Source organism: Puntigrus tetrazona, chromosome 15 (assembly GCF_018831695.1).
Source record: "Puntigrus tetrazona isolate hp1 chromosome 15, ASM1883169v1, whole genome shotgun sequence".
NCBI classification, from domain to species: domain Eukaryota; kingdom Metazoa; phylum Chordata; class Actinopteri; order Cypriniformes; family Cyprinidae; genus Puntigrus; species Puntigrus tetrazona.
Genome location: NC_056713.1, coordinates 18,989,756 through 19,008,845, shown reverse-complemented (window position 1 = coordinate 19,008,845; position 19,090 = coordinate 18,989,756). Strand labels below are relative to the sequence as shown.

The window sequence follows — 19,090 nt, the reverse complement described above, 5'->3', positions numbered from 1 at the left end:
CTTTGTCTTTCTATCTCAGATGTTGTTTGCCGGTCACTCCCACTGCTGATTGTTTCTGTAGATCCAGCTGCATGTTCAAGTCAACAGGTCTGACAGGTTTAAATCATTAGTTCAGATACTGCTGGTAGATTGGCTGTGGATTTAAGAGCGGCTGTCATTTATTTTTTTCACTTTTTCATTTGCTTCATGAACTGGGAGTTCTGGGAACGGAAGTATAGGAGGACGTTTAAGTAGGTGCGTTTTGAAAGACTTTCGCACTAATTCAACAAAATTGACATACGATAGAAACTCTTTGCATTGAACTCTTTGCATAATTTGACTTGCAAATGCGCATTAAAAGGCGACCGGGGGAAAATGCCAATACAAATTATTCTCGTTTAAAAAAAAAAATTACAAACACAATATAAACAAAATAGCAAATCTGGGTTGCTTGTGTTTGTGTATGTCTGCGAAACTATCATGTAAAAAAGAAGGAAGAACTCGCACGTCAACGTGAAACTAATGTTTACTTTGGGAAGTAGATTGGAGTTAAGACGTGATGACGCTAATGATGTAATACCGTTCATTTGCATATGTGTGTTATGAAAGAAAAGGAAGAGGCAGTGTATATAATGCTGCAGTGTGTGATGTTCCTGCCAAGTCAATCAGAATGCTTTGAAGTGGTAAGCATATGTTTACATTTTTATTCACTTTAAATGTAATTACATATTAAAAAAGTATTAAATTCTTAAATGTAATGTTTTTAGTTTTTTAAAACTTAAATAACAAAACTTAAATTGTTAAAACTTAATTAATAGTACATATTACAATTAACTTCTAATATTATGAATAGAATTTTAAACCTTGTGTGTGTGTCTGTATATATATATATATATATATATATATATATATATATATATATATATATATATATATATATATATATATTTCTATATGTGTGTGTGTGTTTATTTACCTAGATCTTTATACTGAAAAAGTGTTTTAATTGAACTATTTTTTATCCTGTAGATTATGTGTATACATCTGTAATGTGAAATAACTATATGAAACAAGCAACAAGGTGCATACTTGTGTATGTTTGTTTTCTTATAATCCTGTTCTTCAGGGTTTGTAAAACACTTATTCTGCTATTTAAAAATGTTTTTGTTTTCATTGTTTAGGTACACTGACACTTGTGAAACCGAAACGTCTTGTTTGACCTTGAACATTTCGAATGCGATTATATCAGAATGACAGACGGTAATGAAGAACAGCGAATATTAACTATTCTTTCGTGGAATGTAAACGGTTTTAACCGCAAAAGGTCTGAGGTGATTCATCATTTAAGTCTTCTAAATGCCGATGTGGTCTTTCTTCAAGAAACTCATGTAGGTCCAGATAGAATCTACTCAACTGGAAGCATCAAAATTCAAGATTTAGAATCTGATTACATGGCGGCATTCACCGTATTTAAAGGAAGTTCACGTGGGGTGGCTGTGCTTTTCAAAAACAACCTCAGATGTGGTGGCTTCAATGTCAATTGCGACGAAAAGGGAAGATTCATAATAATCTCGTGCCAAATTTGGGGACATGATTTTGTATTTATCAACATTTATAACTCATTTGAGGAAAAAATTAAGATGACAGATTTCATACAGATTTCAAGCTACATCCCACGTTCTGCGTATCTGGTGGTCGGTGGGGATTTCAACACGGTCATGGACGATGACCTTGACAAAACTTCAAATTTAAGAAACCGAAGTCACAGAAAGCATTTTGATGTTCTCCGATGCTTTTTGGAGAACTTCAGCTTGGTGGATGTTTGGCGGTGTATTCACCCGGAAGTAAAAAGCTTTACGTATTTCGATGGAAAAGGTCAGTCTAGATTGGACTACTTTTTTTTGCAAACTCACAATTTAATGAGTGTGACTGCTTGTAACATTCACAGGAGACCAGTGTACTCGGGTAAAGAAGAGTATGTTTCTGATCACGCCCCATTATCGATTCAGATACAGACAGATGGACCTAAATGGCAGTTCGATTCTTGTCTCCTTGAAGATAAAGCATGTATGGAACAACTTTCAAGCATAATAAAGGACATTTCTCAAATAAATACCAAAAGTAATGAATACATCTGGCCGGGAGTGAAGGTCAGACTTTTATATGAAGCGGTAGCTTATAGAAAGCACAGATCTTATACGAAACCACCAAGACACTCTGATGCATTTGGACTTCCTGAAGAAATGGACCTAGGAGGTATAGCTTCTCTTTTCCTGTTCCTGTTTTTGCATGTATATTGGTTTTAATCATAATTTCTTTTTAAGGTTGTCCAACGTCAGAGTCATCCATTAATGTTCTCCATACACCAACCCATACTTCATCCCAGAGTCTTCTGAACTACTTGAATCATTTGCACCAAACTGAGAGATTTGAAGACGTAAAGTCCACCCTGATTACCGTTCTAAGTGAACCTGTTTCGAGAAAAGAGATTCTGGACGCTATACTGTCCCTGCCTCAATCTGAGAGTCCAACAGCAGATGGACTAACAGTACATTTCTATAAACGTTATGCTTGTAAAATTATAGACCTCTTACAAGCATTTTTCAACCAGATCTTTGACCTTAAACCAATTAAGCAAACAGTTTTTGAATCACTGAGCCAAGGCAAAACTGATCACACTTACAGCTATGATATTCAATATCGCTTCAGTCCGATTTCCGTAATTAACGTGGATTATAACATTTTGTCTTTGGTTCTGGCAGACAGGCTGAGGAGCGTTATTGGACACATTTTAAATCCAGGTCAATGCAAACCACGCATTTCTGTTCTAGACAGCATCAGTGATCGAATCCCAGTGCTGACTGTTTCATTAAAACTAGATCCAGGTGCACTGAAGTGGTCATATTTGTTTAATAGCTTAAGGGCGGTGAACCTGCCTGATCGGTTTAGATCCGTGTTGAAGCTGTTTTTGATGGCAGATCACAGATCACAAGGACTGAGGGTGGGATGTCCACTGACTCCTTTACTAGTAAGCATCTGCCTTTTTCCTCTGATTAACTCCATTAACGGCGAGAACATGTTTTTGGGGTCTAAAGTTCAAGGGGAACCTATAAAGTCAGCCATCGATGAAGACAAAGCCTTGATTTTTCTTTCCAGTTCGAACGAAGCTTTGGATAGTTTTGAAAAGATGCTCAGGGATTTTATTGAGGCATCAGGCTTTATCATTGATGAACGATGCTCTGAGGTATTCATAGCGGGTTCATCTGGCTTCAGGTTAGGCAAAGATAAACTTCAGTTGTTTAAGAGAACCGTGTTAGAAACAGCATGATTCAATCACTGGAGGATGCTGAGTCTTGTTGCGTAGATGGTCGCTCATTTCACCAAAACATATGCATCTTATATATTTATTTGCAGATTTTGCCACATAATACCAGATGTGTGGTTTATAGCTGAAGACAGTATGTGAATTAAGTATGTTTAATTTAAAAAAATGTAACAATTTAGAACCAAAAACTGGTGCAAACGTGTAGCTTGTTTGTTTTGCATTTAATAATATTTTTGTATTTGTAAAGAACCTTCCAAAACTGAATCAATAGCTTGTGTTGGACCAGTATAGTTTTGCATGAATCTCTTTGCAATTGAAAATACAGATCTTCCATTATAACAGAACACAGAGATTTAATCACATGTCAAAGCACAGATAGGTGGTTCATTGTGATCCATATCCGTGTTAATATGCAGGTGAGTATGTTTTCGGTGCAGCCAGCAGAGGGCAGAACAAGAAGATCCGGATGAATGCGCCTGTGGTAAACCGGCTGGACAACCTCCAGCTGAGCCGCACCATTGGCTAATATGTGGAATGCAAACAGATGATGTAGACATTCCTGGTCACATCCTGATCAGAATAATGTGGAAGCGGGTTGGGCGCAGTTGAACTTTTAGTTTCAGTGTGCAAGCTCATCACTGAGCAACCGGGCTCAACGCAATGACTATAGGCCCGTTGTTTGATTTAAGAAGCAGGAAATGTTTTCTACTTGGCTTTTTGATCAAAAACAAAAGATCAGTATTCATTTATCTTATTTTCATTTTATTGCAAGATTATTTAGCAACTCGTTATCATTGTGAGAGTTGTTCAATTGGGATCAAAGTTCAAGCCCAGTTAACCTACTTGTATAATCGGTGACAATAAATATTTGCGAACTCCACCGAGATGCAACTCATAACGGCTGTTCCAAATATTGTTTTATCCCGAAAAATCAAGAAATTTGAGTGTTATCAAAAGAAACGATCATAAATAAAAAAAAAAAAGTCAGTTCAAGAGCAAAGACTCTGTATAGCTGAAAGTCTTGAAAATGTGTGTGCTTTAAATGAAAGCTCCAGGATTTTGCCGGTGATCTTTCTGATTCCTGTATCTATATGCTAACCAGACGCCCAGAATCTGAAACGGGAGATAACAAAATTAATATAAAAAAGTTTTTACTAACGTCTCCTCTTAAGAAACAATCACCAAACCTTAAGTTTCTACAGACTGGACAGTTGATTCAGTATTTTCATGTTTGATGATACAGGTTTTCAGAAACAAAGGACGTCCAGAGTTTGCTCACCTCTGTAAAACTGAAAAACAGACTGACTCCTCCAACAAACTGTAACGCGTCATCAGCATAGGCCTGGATAATAACTGAACATGGTTTACATGTTTTATCCTTAAAACAGCTCTGATGGCAAAAAGAAGGCAGAAACAAAGAAAATATTGTTTTACAACCACAATAAAACCACTTGTCAGTTCAATGCGTCATGATGATCTCATACTCAGGTGATCATCTCGGTTTGCTCAAGAGTTTAAAGAGTCTCCCCGCGATTATGAACTATAAATACAAACGGAAGCCTTATAATAAAAGAACGTGGCATCTTGATGTACAAAAATAAAACATTTACCCAAGCTCACTATAAACACATTCAATATTTGTTCAAGAACTTTAAAGGGTATTTCTGGAAGCATATTTTCTTTCACTTTAAGTAGCAGAAGACACTTCGCTCTTAATGCATTTTGGATTGAAAAGCAGGATAGTTCTTACAGCCGCGCAGCTCTCATTGTAGTTAATTTCAAGGAAGTTGCAGCAATCCAGCGACCTTTCCAAATCCTCCTGCATTGATTCAGACTTATTCCATCCTATCTCCAGCAGCAGGTTCTGAAGGAGAACAAAGCATTTAAAACCAGGAATGAGGAAACCAACATCACCGTGTCAAAGTAGTGCAAGCTATAATTACCTGTTGTTCTTTATTAATCGCCAAGCAGGCACATGATACTGAAAACTGCACAATGAATACCATGAAGAGAATGAGCATGTACTAAAGACCAGTTAAGGTTGTTTCGCCGTCATTTGGGACGAATTCAAAAGCTGTAGACAACAAACGAACTCCTTTCAAACACGAAAGCCAGCCAAATTGGTATAAGCAAGTTCCAAACTGCGACTGATGGGTTGAACAGAGATCTCATGTAGACACATTATTGATAAGGCGAGAGTTTCTAGAATGAGTCACTCGGAAGGATACAAAGAACAAGAGGACTTGGTGATGCTTTACAGCTCCACACAATCCCATAATGGCCACGACGAAGAGAAACAACCCAACAGCAATGACAGCAGCCATCACCCTAAAACTAGAGACCATTCCAAACCATTTGCCCCATGCTGCAACACCAACCATTAGAAGACTGACCATCTGAAAGCAAGAAAACACGGATGATTACACTTTAAGAGGTTATGACTATCTGCATAAAAAACCCATTCCCATTAGTGTTTCCATTTACAGCACAATTTAATGAAGCTGCATATTGTTATTATAATGAATAATATGAGTATACGTTAAACAAACTTTTAAACAAAGACTAAACTTACTGCTCACGTGATTGTGAACAAGGCTAAATCTATGTAAACCATTAGATACTTACCACATAAATAAGGTTCAGGATGCAAAGAGACGTTTTGGAACAAACAAACCCACCACAAGCCATGATGAAATCTAGTGTACACTTAAACCATAGTCCGCAAATATCCTCTATGTAGGACTTTCCGCTCTGAGGTAAGTTGCACGGAGCTGGAAGTAGTCTAGCGTTTGCTCAGGTACACAAGTTTAACGCCATTGGTCCGTTCTTTATCTGTATGCAAATAAGCAAAGTCCCTATTTGTAGGCTGCTGTTATCCCAAGGCGAAGCGATCATGGCAGAATGCGCGACTCATTAGGGCGAATCGGTTCTTTTGAAAGGTATTCAGCGATTCAGTTGTTCACTCAAGTGGACAAATTGTTCATTCAGTGTGAATCATTTTGTGACCAGTTATTAATTCTGAACGATTCTTGTGTAGTTTTACATATACGACACACTCACACCAATGTCTCTTATTTTGAAAAAGAAAATATATATATATTGATATACAGAATGAAAGTTCTAGACTCTAGACGTGGGACTGAAACACTACCAAACATATGGGATAAACAATCCTTGAATGAAATAACATTAATAACATATTTTTCACTACTCCCATACTTATATCAACTTATATCAATTATACATTTAGTATTTTAAAGAGATAACAGAGGGGTGTCTTACCATATATATATTTAAATGATCCTAAAACCACAACGGAAAGCGGCACTTTATGTAAATACACCCCTGTCTTTTGTTGCAGTTGGTTCAGTCCGTTTGCCGACAGTAGCGTGTTCACCCAGAGTCTGTGTATCAATCACAGCACAACAGAGCTGTCTTTTTCCATTACAGTCAACTCATTTATTGTTTATTAAAACCAAAAAGAGTCGTTTAGACTATAATAATGTCTGCACCAAAGAAAGGAGACTTGACCGACACGGAAAAGGAGCTTCTTCAAGTTATTGCTGCAGGTAATGATAGCATGATGCTAACAGGCTAATTGCAGATTAACATATTTAACAGTTGAGAAATTTATCAAGTATGATTTCATTCACAAAATCTTCAAGCTGTGGCTGCATAAATATACATAATTCACTGTTTTTTAATTAATTCTTGATGTGTTGCATGCAAAAACCTGTATATGTTTTTAGTTAACGTTAAACTGAATATGACAATTAAATTGTTATAAATGCATATGCGTACCAGTAAAAGGTCGTTTAAAAGTATTTAAGCATCAATATTTTTTCTGTTGAATTAATCGAAAAATTACGATGATTGTTTAGCATTAAATATGCGTTCAGACTCTGACGTGTTATTTTTTACATTAATGTCGGTGAGTGTGTGATAACTGGTTGAATATTTGTAGGTAATGTGCAGGAAGCCTCTAGACTCATTGGATCCAAAGACGTCAGGGTAAACTGTCTGGATGAGGTAAGAACATTAACTGGCATTATGCATTCGAATAAAGAGGTTTAAATGTGGTTTAAGTTCTCTCTCTCTATTAATTCTTTGTTCTTCTAAAACAACGCATAGCATTTGTATAGAAAACAGGCTGTGTAGAGTGACTTGTCCAAATCAGATGTCACTGGCACTTGTAGGCTTTCAAAGTAGCTGCCTGTAAATGATATGGATTGTCTTTCATTACGAGTCCTTCTGTCGGACCTGAAATGAAACCAATTAAACAAATAAAAAATTAAGATAGTTGCTGAGTAGCAAATAAAGAGTTTTGTATATTTCTTTTTCACTTGATTTAAGGAATTGTTCATCTAAATCTATACCTTACTCACCCTCTGACCATCCAAGACATAGATTAGTTTGATTATTCATCTCAATAGATTTAGGGAAATGTACATCACTTGCTCACAATCTACAGATCCACATTAGTGAATGAACAGATGATAAAAACATCACAATAAAATATGTGTATATACTTGCTGTTTGACTTGCTTGCTGAACTCAGTTCCTGGAGGGCCGGAGTCCTGCAGAGTTTAGCTCCAGCCTTGCTCCAACATACATACTATGCAGTTTTTAATTACGCCTGAAGGACTTGATTATTTGGAGAGCAGGTTATATGACATAGTCAGGTATGTTTAAGAGTAAGCAAGCAGACAACCTCAACTTTCGGTTCCAAAAATGCAGGTAACTTTCAGGGTATACAAGTGACCATAGCAACTTGCTCTCTGAAGATAACCTGCTTCGGAGTAGGTTATGTTTCAGGGTTAGTTTCCTTCAGAGCTATCCTTGCATGCGTGTGTGCTGACGAGACTTCAGGGGGCATGACAGACTGCGCGCAATAATATGTTATTACAAAAAAGTTGTTTTTTTAAATTACAAAAATACATATGACTTGTTATATAATTGGTATCAAACAATATAATTCTTATTCTCAGGTGTTGAGTTAGACACCTCTCTCAAGGGAACAGAAAATTCATATTTGCAGGTTAATGCTTTGAGTGTTTTTGGGAGCTGCCAAGGTCACCATTGGGTGCCCATCATTAATATTTCAAATAGGATCAATTCTTTGCTGATTAATGCTCTTTTTTTTTTATTTCTTCTTCAGTATGGCATGACCCCTCTCATGCACGCTGCGTATAAGGGCAAGGCAGACATGTGCAAACTGCTGCTGCAGCATGGAGCCGACGTCAACTGCAACGAACATGAACATGGATACACCGCACTCATGTTTGCAGGACTCTCAGGTCTGGATCACAGATGCTGAAATTTGGTGCTTGTGACTGTATTTAATGCTAATAATATGAAAAGACAGTGAATCGTGTCCACTCGTACAGGAAAGACAGATATCACCTGGATGATGTTGGATGCTGGGGCTGAGACAGATGCAGTGAACTCAGTCGGTAGAACAGCAGCACAGATGGCTGCTTTTGTAGGTACGACAAAGATATATGCCTTATGGGAAAAGCTGTGTGCTTGGCCAGTCAGTCAGTGGGTAATTTGCAATTTGAAATGCTCACGAAGGCTGCAATTATTTAACCAATAATAGTATAGCACTAATAGTATAACACTGTTTGAATATATTTTAGAATATATTTAAAATTCATTCCTGCGATTTTTAATCCTGAATTTTAGCAGCCATCACTTAGTAATGTTGAAAATGGTTGTTCTGCTTAATATTTTTATGGACTTTTTTAGAATTCTTTGGTGAATACAAAGATAAATAATATTTATTTGAAATATAGATATTTTGTAACGTTACAGATGTCTTTACTGTCATTTATACGTCAATTTAATGCATCTTTTTTTTTATTGTTTGAAAAGTTGTATGTCAGATTTTGAGATGACGTAAGGTTTTTTTCCTTTCTTTCTAAAATGTAATAGTAAATATAATTTTTTTTTTTTTTTCTTTTTTTTTTAGGGCAGCATGACTGTGTGACAGTCATCAACAACTTCTTCTCCCGGGCAAGATTGGATTACTACACAAAACCACAGGGGCTGGAAAAGGAACCAAAACTGCCTCCTAAACTTGCTGGACCACTGCACAAAATTATAATGAGTACCAACCTTAATCCCGTAAAGGTATCTTTTTTTTTTCTGAATCATATCGACATATAGCACAGCTGCAGTTTGAGTCCTTACACTCAATCCTTTCTCAGTCCTGTTTCCCTCTCCCATCTCTACTGTCCTATCAAAATAAAGGTGGAAATACTCACAAATACGAAAATAAATTAATTCTGAACTGTTTAGAGCGCATGTTCTTTTGATTTGTTTGGCTGCAGATAGTGATGGTGGTGATAGAAAGCCCTCTGCTGATGGATGTGGAAGCACTTGAGAAGTGCCGCAAGGTCAGGTGCATTTATTCTGCATTATGCTAAGTGCACGTTTCAGAGCTGATGTGGGATTCATTACAGTAAACTTCATTAAAATCTCACCCGACTTTACCACAGGTAATAACTCTATGTTTTTCAGGTTCTGGAGCTGATCTGTGAGAAGTGCATCAAACAGCAGGATATGAATGAGGTGTTGGCCATGAAGATGCACTACCTCAGCTGTGTGCTGCAGAAATGTGGCTCGTTCCTGAAAGAGCGACAGGACAAACTTGATGGCCTAATCAAGAGGTGAAATATAACATATGTGCGACCATTTAAAGGTTTGGTGCCAGTAAGGTTTTTTTTTTTTTATACCCTGCAAAGATTAATTACATTAATTATTTAAAGTGACACTAAAGACATTTATAATACAAAAAATTCTGTATTTAAAACGGCTGTTTTTTAAACTTTGTAAAAGTATTAAGAGTCACAAGTGTTTCCAAAAATAAGACTTTGCTGAATAGAAAATTAGCACATTAGACTAATTTCTAAAGGATCGTGCGATTCTGCGGTAATGATGCTGAAAATTCAGCTTTGCATCACAGGAGTAAATTATATTTTGAAATGTATTAATATAGAAAAGTTGTAAGATGTAAGTTTTGCTTCTAGATTTGAAGAATTGTCATACCCTTTGAATTTCATATTAACTCAAAAAGCAAATTTTGTTCCCTACTTAATTCTTGTGTAGTCCCAGTAATAATTGTAGTAATAGTAATAATTGCAGTAATATTTTACTGTTTTTCCTGTATTTTTTTTTATTCAGTTTAATATAGCCTTGGTGAACACGCGTGTCTTCTTTCAAAACATTTAAAACACACTTTCCTAAAGCCAAATATTTAAACAATAATCTATATGTGTGTATATATTTTTTTTACACTAATAAAACTAAATGTACTCCTGACTCAAAACTTCTCTCAGTCTTTTGAAAGGACGAGACGGTGATGGCATCCTGGTATTCCAGGAGAAGTTCATTCGGGAGTGCATTAGGAAATTTCCATACTGTGATGCCACATTATTGCAGCAGCTGGTCCGGAGTATCGCTCCAGTGGAAATTGTGAGTATGAGTTACACTGACCTCTGTTTACTCACGTAGAAGATACTGGAAGCGTAATAAAACATCATAGCCTCAACTAGAAAGACTGAACTGCATTCAGTGTATTGGAGCCTCACCGGTCCTGTTCTGACAGGGAAGTGACCCCACTGCTCTGTCAGTGCTCACGCAGGCCATCACGGGTCAGGTGGGTTTCATGGACGCAGACTTCTGCACAACCTGTGGTGAGAAAGGAGCGGAGAAAAGATGCTCCATCTGCAAAATGGTAAATACCAGGTTTTGTCTTATTCCGTAATAGAAAAGAGTGTCATGCTTTCTTAAATCACTGCTTTTCTTCAGGTGATCTACTGTGATCAAGCCTGTCAGAAGATGCACTGGTTTAGCCATAAAAAGATCTGTAAGATGTTACAGGAGCAGAGAGAGAAACACGAAGCAGAGTCTGCATTACGGCTACAGAAACAGGCCAAAGGTAATCAAACCCAATTATTTTTGCATTAATACGACGTTTTTTGAGACATAGCATGGTATTGTCATGTTTTTTTGGACATCATACCATGGCAACACATTGGCTTTGACATGTTCCTTAGGAATTACCCATATTTCCTGCACTGTTATTTAAGTATCAAATCAAGAAGAAATTGTTCTTTAACCAGATTGTGAGCTTGCAATCTGAGTTAAATGTAATGAGATTAAAAAGTTTTAGTAACTTATTTATGTTTTGATTCTGTAAGCAGGGCCAAATCCGAGTAATTTTAAGATTCAAGCCGCATTTTTCAGACCATAAGGTTTTGATTGACAAAAAAAATATTTTTCGCGGTTTGGACTGCACTGTTAATTCGGCATGTTTTTGATTTACTACAAACACAAATCCTTAAAGAATCAAGCTGCACTCTTCATTGCTGTATGTTTTTAATTCACTGATAACATCTGACTTATAAGAGTAATTTGTTTCAAGAAATATTCTGCAATGTTTACAATAAGGTTTTGATTCATTAAAAACATCCAAATGATATGAGTCACTCATTACGAGAATCAAGCTACACTGTTCGTGATGTTTTTGATTGTCGAAATAAAAAAAAAGAGCCAAACCATAAGGAATACATATTTAGAAGTTTTTTTTCATATAATAATTTTATTCAATAATGACGCTAAAGTAGCTATGGTGATTTTAAGCTCTCTTTCTCTCTTCCCCAGCTGAGGCCGATCAAGCGTTGGAGGAGACGACCGGCACTATGGAGGAGCTCTCTCTCAGTCAGAGCGAGACCAGCTCCTCAGAAAACCAAACCCAAGATGTTACCTCAGAGACCGTCTCTGTTACTGCAGACTGAATCACGAAGAAGCAACCATTTCAACTCCGCAAACCGTCACTCTCATCTTCATTGAAGACTGTCTGCGATCCGTGATGCCGTCCAGAGCTTCTGAAGGTTTCTTCTTAATTCTCCTTCTGGATTCTCTTCTGAAAGCACATAATGTAGGAGAAAACCACAAAAAGCATTCCCACCAAATTCGCAGGGAGAATGGTCTACAAGTGACAAAATCTAAATGTTTTTTTTCCGTTTGAATGTTTTAAATAACCTTTTTACATTATGTTGGCCATCTAGATGTATTTATTTATGTGGAAATCATGTGTTGAGCGTCTTGTGCGTGATGCAGGTTTTGTTTTAGGACAGATATTATAATATATTGCGACAAGACATTGCTACCTATGCCTTAATATTTAGTTTGTTCTTCAACAAAGGATCAAATTAATATATGGCAGCAGTTTACGTGAGTTTATTAATCTGTAGCAGTATTTTTGGAGAGGCCAGATACTGAAATACAGTAAAATGGTTTCGCAAATTAAATAAATACATTTTCTGTCTGCAAGTTGTAACTAATAGATCACATGTTCTTTGAGGAACATATGTCAAAAATTAAATAGCACTCACAGTACAAATATTTCAGAAAACGCGTTAGTCGTGACCATGTTTATTGAGTTTGAAATGACAACGTATGAACTGTTTTTCATTGATTTAAACCACTTGGCCTTGTCAAATGTTCCATCGTGCGAACAAGAGTGAAGGCAGAGGTCTGGAAATCATCCGAGTTTGACAGTGAGTATACCAGACGCAGGTTTGCTTGAGTCATGTAGATGGTTCCACTGAGACGTGCTTGAACCGGTCCAGTTCATAATGGAGAACTGGATGATGGATTTGGGCACTGATGGGTTTTCTCGATCATCAGAACGACTGCTAGAGAAAACATACAAAGTCAGCTCCTGTGATGCATTTGCTGTAGTTTAAACATTAAAAAATATTTGAAAACTTTGACACTGTACTCTGTACACCTCTTTCTTGAGCCTTGCTGACCTGAAACAGAAAGACAGTCCTTTAGATTAGAAACACAAACGCAGGAATTGATTCTTTTAGTTAATAGTTTGCTGTTAAACTAGAGAACCTTGGCTTACCGACTGGTTTTGTGATGGAGTTGGTCGTTTTTCTTCCTGTAGGAGGCGGTAGTGCTCGTCTGCCAAAGGCGATGGTATCAAGCACCCTTTGTCTTTCTACACCGAAGAGCTTAAATGCCCGTCTTCTTTCTTCCTGCGTCACTTCTGCCAATTATACAGTACCTCACTGCTTAAAAGTCTGGAGCATTTAAGACTTTTAATGTGTTTAACGAAGACCCTTATGCTAACCAAGACTGCATTTATTTACGTACAGTAAAAACGGTAGTATTCTGAAATATTATTACAATCCAAAACAGCTGTTTTCCGTTTTAATATATTGTAAAATGTAATTTATTCTTGTGACGGCAAAGCTTAATTTTCGCATTAGGTGTCGCATGATCGTTCAGAAATCTTTCTTATATACCGATTTAAATCTCACCCAAAACGGTTAACAAAATAATAAAGCAGCACAACTGCTTTCTAATTAGTTTATCCAATCACATAATTATTCATGTGGTATCTTTGATCGGTTTTGGTGAATTGTTCTAATATTGGAAGTTCGTATGAATATGAATGCCAACCTTTTCTATCTAAAAACTTCACAGATGGTAAATGATGCAGCACGTATTGCCGGTAATCAGGATCTTGCGTGAAAGGGTTGAGATATAAAGCTGAAACAGAAGATCTAAAATGACTTTTTGCCAAAACAATTACTTGAAAAAAATATATACAATCATTATAATACCAATACTTTTATATTTTGGTTGTACAAATGGTGTAAAATTAGCTTTTAAAGTCTTAATTAAATGCTATATTAACTTTTAAATACCAAGGAGTGTTTATAGTTAACTATACTAGGGAATGCATTGGTTGAAGGACAGATGGTGGTCTCGGGATCTCACAGAGAGTGTGGAGGTCTTGCATGTTCTTCAGCTCTGACACTGTCTCCTCCAAGCACTTCATCTGATTATTGAATAGGAGCAGCACTTGAAGACACGTCAGGTGTCTCAATGCCCCTGAATGCAGACAGAAAAAAGGTTAGAACTTAAGAAACTCCAAAGGTACGTAAATATAAAACACCTTTACTGCACAAGCTGACCTGAAATAGAGGAAATGTCATTGTCCTGTAGATAAAGTTCTGTTAAGCAGCAGTTAAATGAAGCTCTGGAAACCTCTCGGATCTGTAAAGTCGCTCACTCTTGTTAGACTGAAAGTTTTATTTTTAAAACAAACATTATTTTAAGCTTCAAAATGTTATTTTAAGCAGCAAAAGCTACAAGGTAAAATTCTACTATTAGTCAGGCAATCTAACCCTGTTATTGTTAAGCCACACGCATCTCAGCATGGAAAACCTTGACAAATCTGGAATGAAAGTCAATCCTCTAAAAACAGATGGAAAACGAAAGGGAAATATACAAATAAATGCAAATATTTTTCATGTTAAATCATTCTTATGCACATTGTACATTCTAATACATTTTTACATGCATATATATAGATATAGATATATATCACATCTTATTGTCTAAAAACTTTATGTATATATATTTTTTATTTTATTTTATTATTTCTTTATATTTTTCTCTAAGCACCTTCTGGCGAGATGAAGGTGGGTCACATCTCTGTCCCGCTGAATCACACGCTTCGGCAAAGGATGTACATTTTCCTGCGGAGGGGAAAGGAAAAAAAAACATAAGTTAATTCATCTATATTAAAACGCAGTCCATCCATACGGGCAGTCATACCTGTTTGTATCTTTCCATGTCCGAACTAGAGCCTGCTGCTATGAACAAGACGAGACTCTGGCCGGTTGCTAGGAGACGCACTTCACTCTCGTTTGATTGACGGCCAATCACCGCTCAGAATTCTTTTGATCGCGCACGCTGACAACGTCACGTCTCGGTTGACGCTTTCAATCGTTTTGAAGCTAGTTTTTTCTTCTCTCGTCCATCAGAGGGCACACTTTTCCTTAAAATGTTTGTTAAGCTTCCACCACGAGAAGCAAAAGTGTGTGGCGGGGTTTGTTTGCGCTTGCATTGTTTACACTGATTATGATTCGAATAATTTCACCTTTTTATGGTATAGTAGAGCATTTTGCATATTTAGGTACTGGTCATATCTTTCCTATCGTGTTATTATATCGGCAAAGGTCTTTTATAATAATAATAAGAATAAATCATTATTATTTTTATTATTATTATTACAAAATGTCCTAGATGATAACTGCCATTGTCCTTACAGTATGTAATGTGATAAACGAAGTGAAGTCGTGACTATCTATCTATCTATCTATCTATCTATCTTTGTTTCTGTCTGTCTGTCTGTCGTTATATCTATCTATCTATCTATCTATCTATCTATCTATCTATCTATCTATCTATCTATCTATCTATCTATGTTTCTGTCTGTCGTTATATCTATCTATCTATCTATCTATCTATCTATCTATCTATCTATCTATGTTTCTGTCTGTCTGTCGTTACATCTATCTATCTGTCTGTCGTTATATCTATCTATCTATCTATCTATCTATCTATCTATCTATCTATCTGTCTTTCTGTCTGTATCTGTCTGTCGTTATATCTATCTATCGTTCTATCTATCGTTGCTATTTATTCATTTTCTATAATTAAATTTGGTATGGAATAATGCCTGTTGTTTCACTCATCCCTAAATATTAGGCAATACACAGTATATACTTTCATAAGCAATTATAGCTAGTATCAATCAGTCAGTCAATTAATTAATCAATCAGCCAAGCTTGCCATTTTTTTGCAGCAGTTTGCACCTCATTTTCAGTAAACGGATCGACAGAATGATCGTTGACTAACTACTGCTCAAACGAGGAAGTAATGTTTTCTCTGACACTTTTCGTAAGCGATTTTTACAATAAATACTTTGTGAGCAGATTTATTCTCGCAACACCCTTTTAAAAATTACGGACAAAGTTTGCTTACATAAAGCGCTGAGTGTTTAACGGCACAAAAAACATCTCTAAGTGAATTAGGGGCTCTCGGGGAGTCCGGCGCTCACTGATCTGTCTCCAGATGTTGGAGCACCTCACAGGGTCGAGTGTTTCTCTGGGTGTGGTTTAGAGGAGAGACCGACTGCGCTTGTTTTATCATTCCGCTCACCTGAGCCTTTGCCAAAACTGGAGGCGGGAGCGTATATATACACTGTATATATAACCCAAGACATGATAGCGAGTGAGAATCATTCCGACTCGAGGAGCATCTCTCCACAGGCTGTGGGTTGTTTGACATCCAACATGTATATAAACGCACCCGAATCGTGCAATTTCATGTTTTTGTTTTGCTTTTTAATTAAGAGTGGTCTGACTTTGAAGAACGATGCTACGGAGATTTTCTACTCTCACGTGGTCGGTCCCGTGCAGGATGCTCAGAGCAACGCGTCTCTGAATCGCGCGCGCTCCGGCGGAAGAGCCTTCGCGGCGCACGAGAGAGGTGAGTGCACGCGCGCCGCTTCAAGACACTAGATTGCAAATGGTGCTCAAAGCTGCGTTTAATTTACGACTTCAGTTTAACATTTTCTGTGTCATTTTAGAGAAATGCCATTTGAATCTCCACGACGCGTCTTCACTTGATAGATCTAAGTTACACTGAACTAGCAAAATTTTTTTTTTTTTTTTTTTTAAATTTAAGTCGAAAGTAGCCTTTTATTTAACCCCACTGAATCAACCGAGATAGGCTACGTTAATTTATACAAACACAACGACCTTTTATGGTTTAAATAATTTAGCTCCCTAAAGTAAAAATGGCAGCTTGTATTTTTAAGCAACCTGAAAGTAGTTAAAAGTCACCTTATAACAAAATATTGGTTTCTGTTATCATGTTGATGTGTTCATTCACAAAATAAAAAGCAAAAGAAACAGGTGATTTTATTCATATGGTAGCAGAGATGAGGGCCAGCTGTCACACTTTGTCAGAAGTTCATCTACAAGTCATTTTCTGTATATATATAATGTTGAGGACACATCCATCCTCCACCGTTATTGCCTGGAAAAAGATACAGGTCATTTAACAGGTTGATTTGTGCTGGGGCATGTTGTCCCAGTGAAAGTTTTTAAATAGACTGTTATGGACTCTGCAGCAAAATCACGACGAACCATAATGAATCATGAAACTGCATTGCAACTAACAATGAAAAGTATTAACGATATGCAATTAATTGGTTGTCCCAGTCCAGGGGAGAAAGTTAGTTATGCTAATAGAAAATGCAAATGATATATCTCTTGGCTCACAAACACACTGAGCAACGGAGATAAAAGAGTGCCAATATCCGCTGAGTGAAACTTGTCAGATCGGAGAGTGGAGGTGCAGCTTAGCTTTTCAGTCAGTCTCCAGGGGGAACCATGTTTGTTTTTTGAACGACTGTATCTTGAAGTAGGGAGGAAGAAAATGTCCCTCCGCTCCCCATTCATCACGCCCTGTCGCAGGGAGGGGGGGGTGCACTGTAACTGAGGTTTGTTTCTGCTGTGTGTATAGATTTTGGCTTGGGTTACGCTGACAGGAGGCTCTTCTCTGAGACGGAACAATACTGACAGTATAGCCAGCAGCACCGGCAAATTCTGACAATAAGAGGCTCAGAGTCCTCATTCATCTATGCGCTAAACCATTTCCGCTCGGTTCAGATAAGGGCTTAAAGTAAAGCAAACCAAGCATATCATTCATACCACTGTTGTTTGTTTCTGTGAAGAAAAAGCACCAACGGCGAAGCTTAAAAGACTTGCGTTGATCCGATATTGATATGGAAAATCTGGCTAAACGTTATTTATCACTTTGTGTTACAGAACGAATCCCAGTCGGCTGCAGAGAGCTGCGATCCACAAAGTACATCTCCGATGGCCAGTGCACCAGCATAAACCCCGTTAAGGAACTGGTGTGCACGGGACAGTGTCTTCCGGCTCAGATGCTGCCCAACTGGATCGGCGGATACGGAAGGAAGTTCTGGAACCGCCGAAACAGTCAGGACTGGCGCTGCGTGAACGACAAAACCCGGACCCAGCGGATTCAGCTCCAGTGTCAGGATGGCAGCGCCAGGACCTACAAGATCACGGTGGTCACCTCCTGCAAATGCAAAAGATACACGAGGCAGCATAACGAATCGGGGGTCAAGTCTGAGGGATACGCTCATAGCCAGATAAAAAAGCAAAAGAACAAAGGGGGCACCAGGACGGAGAGCTAAATGAGTCTGCGCTCGGACCTTTTCCTTTTAAAAGACTCTGTATGAACGAGAGAGCTTGTGACGTCAGCTCACAGGAGCACTGAACTTTTCTTTGTGCTGCCTTTGGAGGTCAACGTGAAACCAGATGTCCACTGCGGTCTTTGGAAAGAAGAGAAAATAGAGACTAAATCTCATCTCCAACATAATCTCAGTCAACATCCAGCCAGTAGGGAAAACCTGTCCATCATAACGACGCAGAGACTGACAATGACAACTGCATATTACATTACAAATATGTTTTTTGTCGTCACCGCCTGATATGTGTGGTAATCACTTGTTGTGGTATTTACTGTGTTCAGCGACAATAAGAGCAGTTCTCAAACCCGGGAAATGCATAGCTACATGTAAATTAAACGTCTGTACATATACATATGCATTTGTTTATGTAATTGATTGTTTTGCAGGACCTCTATGTGTAATATTGTGACGTATAAGCTGATGTAATATATTTTGCTCTGACTTTAAATTTTTAGTTTGTGCAAGTATTATTCAGACAAGATATTGCACTATAGTGACAATGCTCGTGTTGGCTATTATGGTGTTAAAGCATTAAAATGAAAACATCTGAAAACGACTCGGTATAATAATTTACATCTGCGTGAGGTGACATTTCGAACTCCAAATGATGCCTATTAACTGAATTA

General features: G+C 37.5%; 5 protein-coding genes across 13 annotated transcripts; 3 read left to right on the top strand and 2 right to left on the bottom strand.

Annotated features, from left to right (window-relative positions):
* Nucleotides 1–123: 123 nt before the first annotated feature.
* LOC122359570 (LINE-1 retrotransposable element ORF2 protein) lies at nucleotides 124–4,190 on the top strand. 6 transcript variants are annotated; one of them, XM_043259915.1, is made up of 4 exons: nucleotides 124–234; nucleotides 589–662; nucleotides 1,161–2,235; nucleotides 2,304–4,190. In XM_043259915.1, the coding sequence occupies exons 3-4, from the start codon at nucleotides 1,230–1,232 to the stop codon at nucleotides 3,305–3,307; spliced, it is 2,010 nt and encodes a 669-aa protein (XP_043115850.1). In that variant the 5' UTR covers nucleotides 124–234; nucleotides 589–662; nucleotides 1,161–1,229; the 3' UTR covers nucleotides 3,308–4,190. The 6 variants fall into 6 exon arrangements, with proteins under 6 accessions (XP_043115850.1, XP_043115849.1, XP_043115852.1 ...); XM_043259917.1 differs by having other exon boundaries at nucleotides 142–662; nucleotides 1,161–1,239; nucleotides 1,360–2,235; XM_043259919.1 differs by having other exon boundaries at nucleotides 142–662; nucleotides 1,161–1,854; nucleotides 1,989–2,235.
* tspan13a (tetraspanin 13a) lies at nucleotides 3,505–6,173 on the bottom strand. Its single transcript, XM_043259921.1, has 6 exons — nucleotides 5,930–6,173; nucleotides 5,533–5,700; nucleotides 5,248–5,328; nucleotides 5,055–5,168; nucleotides 4,584–4,694; nucleotides 3,505–4,417 (listed from the first exon to the last, which is right to left on the bottom strand). The coding sequence occupies exons 1-6, from the start codon at nucleotides 5,990–5,992 to the stop codon at nucleotides 4,343–4,345; spliced, it is 612 nt and encodes a 203-aa protein (XP_043115856.1). The 5' UTR covers nucleotides 5,993–6,173; the 3' UTR covers nucleotides 3,505–4,342.
* A 484-nt stretch (nucleotides 6,174–6,657) lies between these two features.
* ankmy2a (ankyrin repeat and MYND domain containing 2a) lies at nucleotides 6,658–12,823 on the top strand. The gene is made up of 11 exons (XM_043259011.1): nucleotides 6,658–6,873; nucleotides 7,269–7,333; nucleotides 8,463–8,601; nucleotides 8,692–8,790; nucleotides 9,276–9,436; nucleotides 9,637–9,702; nucleotides 9,827–9,975; nucleotides 10,645–10,780; nucleotides 10,914–11,042; nucleotides 11,117–11,246; nucleotides 11,972–12,823. The coding sequence occupies exons 1-11, from the start codon at nucleotides 6,807–6,809 to the stop codon at nucleotides 12,103–12,105; spliced, it is 1,275 nt and encodes a 424-aa protein (XP_043114946.1). The 5' UTR covers nucleotides 6,658–6,806; the 3' UTR covers nucleotides 12,106–12,823.
* Nucleotides 12,824–12,854: 31 nt separating this feature from the next.
* LOC122358990 (leucine-rich repeat-containing protein 72) lies at nucleotides 12,855–15,501 on the bottom strand. 3 transcript variants are annotated; one of them, XM_043259015.1, is made up of 9 exons: nucleotides 14,948–15,501; nucleotides 14,795–14,868; nucleotides 14,515–14,584; nucleotides 14,302–14,383; nucleotides 14,105–14,218; nucleotides 13,784–13,873; nucleotides 13,224–13,367; nucleotides 13,095–13,125; nucleotides 12,855–13,008 (listed from the first exon to the last, which is right to left on the bottom strand). In XM_043259015.1, the coding sequence occupies exons 1-9, from the start codon at nucleotides 14,963–14,965 to the stop codon at nucleotides 12,855–12,857; spliced, it is 777 nt and encodes a 258-aa protein (XP_043114950.1). In that variant the 5' UTR covers nucleotides 14,966–15,501. The 3 variants fall into 3 exon arrangements, 1 of the variants encoding a protein (XP_043114950.1); XR_006252667.1 differs by having other exon boundaries at nucleotides 12,886–13,008; nucleotides 13,104–13,125; nucleotides 13,224–14,218; nucleotides 14,302–15,501; XR_006252666.1 differs by having other exon boundaries at nucleotides 12,886–13,008; nucleotides 13,104–13,125; nucleotides 13,224–15,501.
* A 678-nt stretch (nucleotides 15,502–16,179) lies between these two features.
* On the top strand, nucleotides 16,180–19,017 carry sostdc1a (sclerostin domain containing 1a). 2 transcript variants are annotated; one of them, XM_043259014.1, is made up of 3 exons: nucleotides 16,180–16,449; nucleotides 16,531–16,666; nucleotides 18,013–19,017. In XM_043259014.1, the coding sequence occupies exons 1-3, from the start codon at nucleotides 16,399–16,401 to the stop codon at nucleotides 18,405–18,407; spliced, it is 582 nt and encodes a 193-aa protein (XP_043114949.1). In that variant the 5' UTR covers nucleotides 16,180–16,398; the 3' UTR covers nucleotides 18,408–19,017. The 2 variants fall into 2 exon arrangements, with proteins under 2 accessions (XP_043114949.1, XP_043114948.1); XM_043259013.1 differs by having other exon boundaries at nucleotides 16,192–16,666.
* Nucleotides 19,018–19,090: the final 73 nt, after the last annotated feature.

Bases quoted from the DNA above. Each gene is read 5' to 3' on its own strand.
- LOC122358990 (XM_043259015.1), bottom strand. The intron at 14,585-14,794 runs GTGCTTAGAGAA...ATCTGTTTTTAG, and splicing joins CACCTTCATCTCGCCAGAAG to AGGATTGACTTTCATTCCAG. The intron at 13,009-13,094 runs GTACAGTGTCAA...TGTTTTCTCTAG, and splicing joins TCAAGAAAGAGGTGTACAGA to CAGTCGTTCTGATGATCGAG.
- LOC122359570 (XM_043259915.1), top strand. From the start codon at position 1,230: ATGACAGACGGTAATGAAGAACAGCGAATATTAACTATTCTTTCGTGG. The intron at 2,236-2,303 runs GTATAGCTTCTC...TTTCTTTTTAAG, and splicing joins TGAAGAAATGGACCTAGGAG to GTTGTCCAACGTCAGAGTCA.
- tspan13a (XM_043259921.1), bottom strand. From the start codon at position 5,992: ATGGCTTGTGGTGGGTTTGTTTGTTCCAAAACGTCTCTTTGCATCCTG. The intron at 5,329-5,532 runs GTATCCTTCCGA...ACTGGTCTTTAG, and splicing joins ACCAAGTCCTCTTGTTCTTT to TACATGCTCATTCTCTTCAT. The intron at 5,169-5,247 runs GTAATTATAGCT...GTTCTCCTTCAG, and splicing joins CGATTAATAAAGAACAACAG to AACCTGCTGCTGGAGATAGG.
- ankmy2a (XM_043259011.1), top strand. From the start codon at position 6,807: ATGTCTGCACCAAAGAAAGGAGACTTGACCGACACGGAAAAGGAGCTT. The intron at 9,976-10,644 runs GTGAAATATAAC...AACTTCTCTCAG, and splicing joins CTTGATGGCCTAATCAAGAG to TCTTTTGAAAGGACGAGACG. The intron at 10,781-10,913 runs GTGAGTATGAGT...CTGTTCTGACAG, and splicing joins GTATCGCTCCAGTGGAAATT to GGAAGTGACCCCACTGCTCT.
- sostdc1a (XM_043259013.1), top strand. From the start codon at position 16,399: ATGATAGCGAGTGAGAATCATTCCGACTCGAGGAGCATCTCTCCACAG. The intron at 16,667-18,012 runs GTGAGTGCACGC...TTTGTGTTACAG, and splicing joins CTTCGCGGCGCACGAGAGAG to AACGAATCCCAGTCGGCTGC.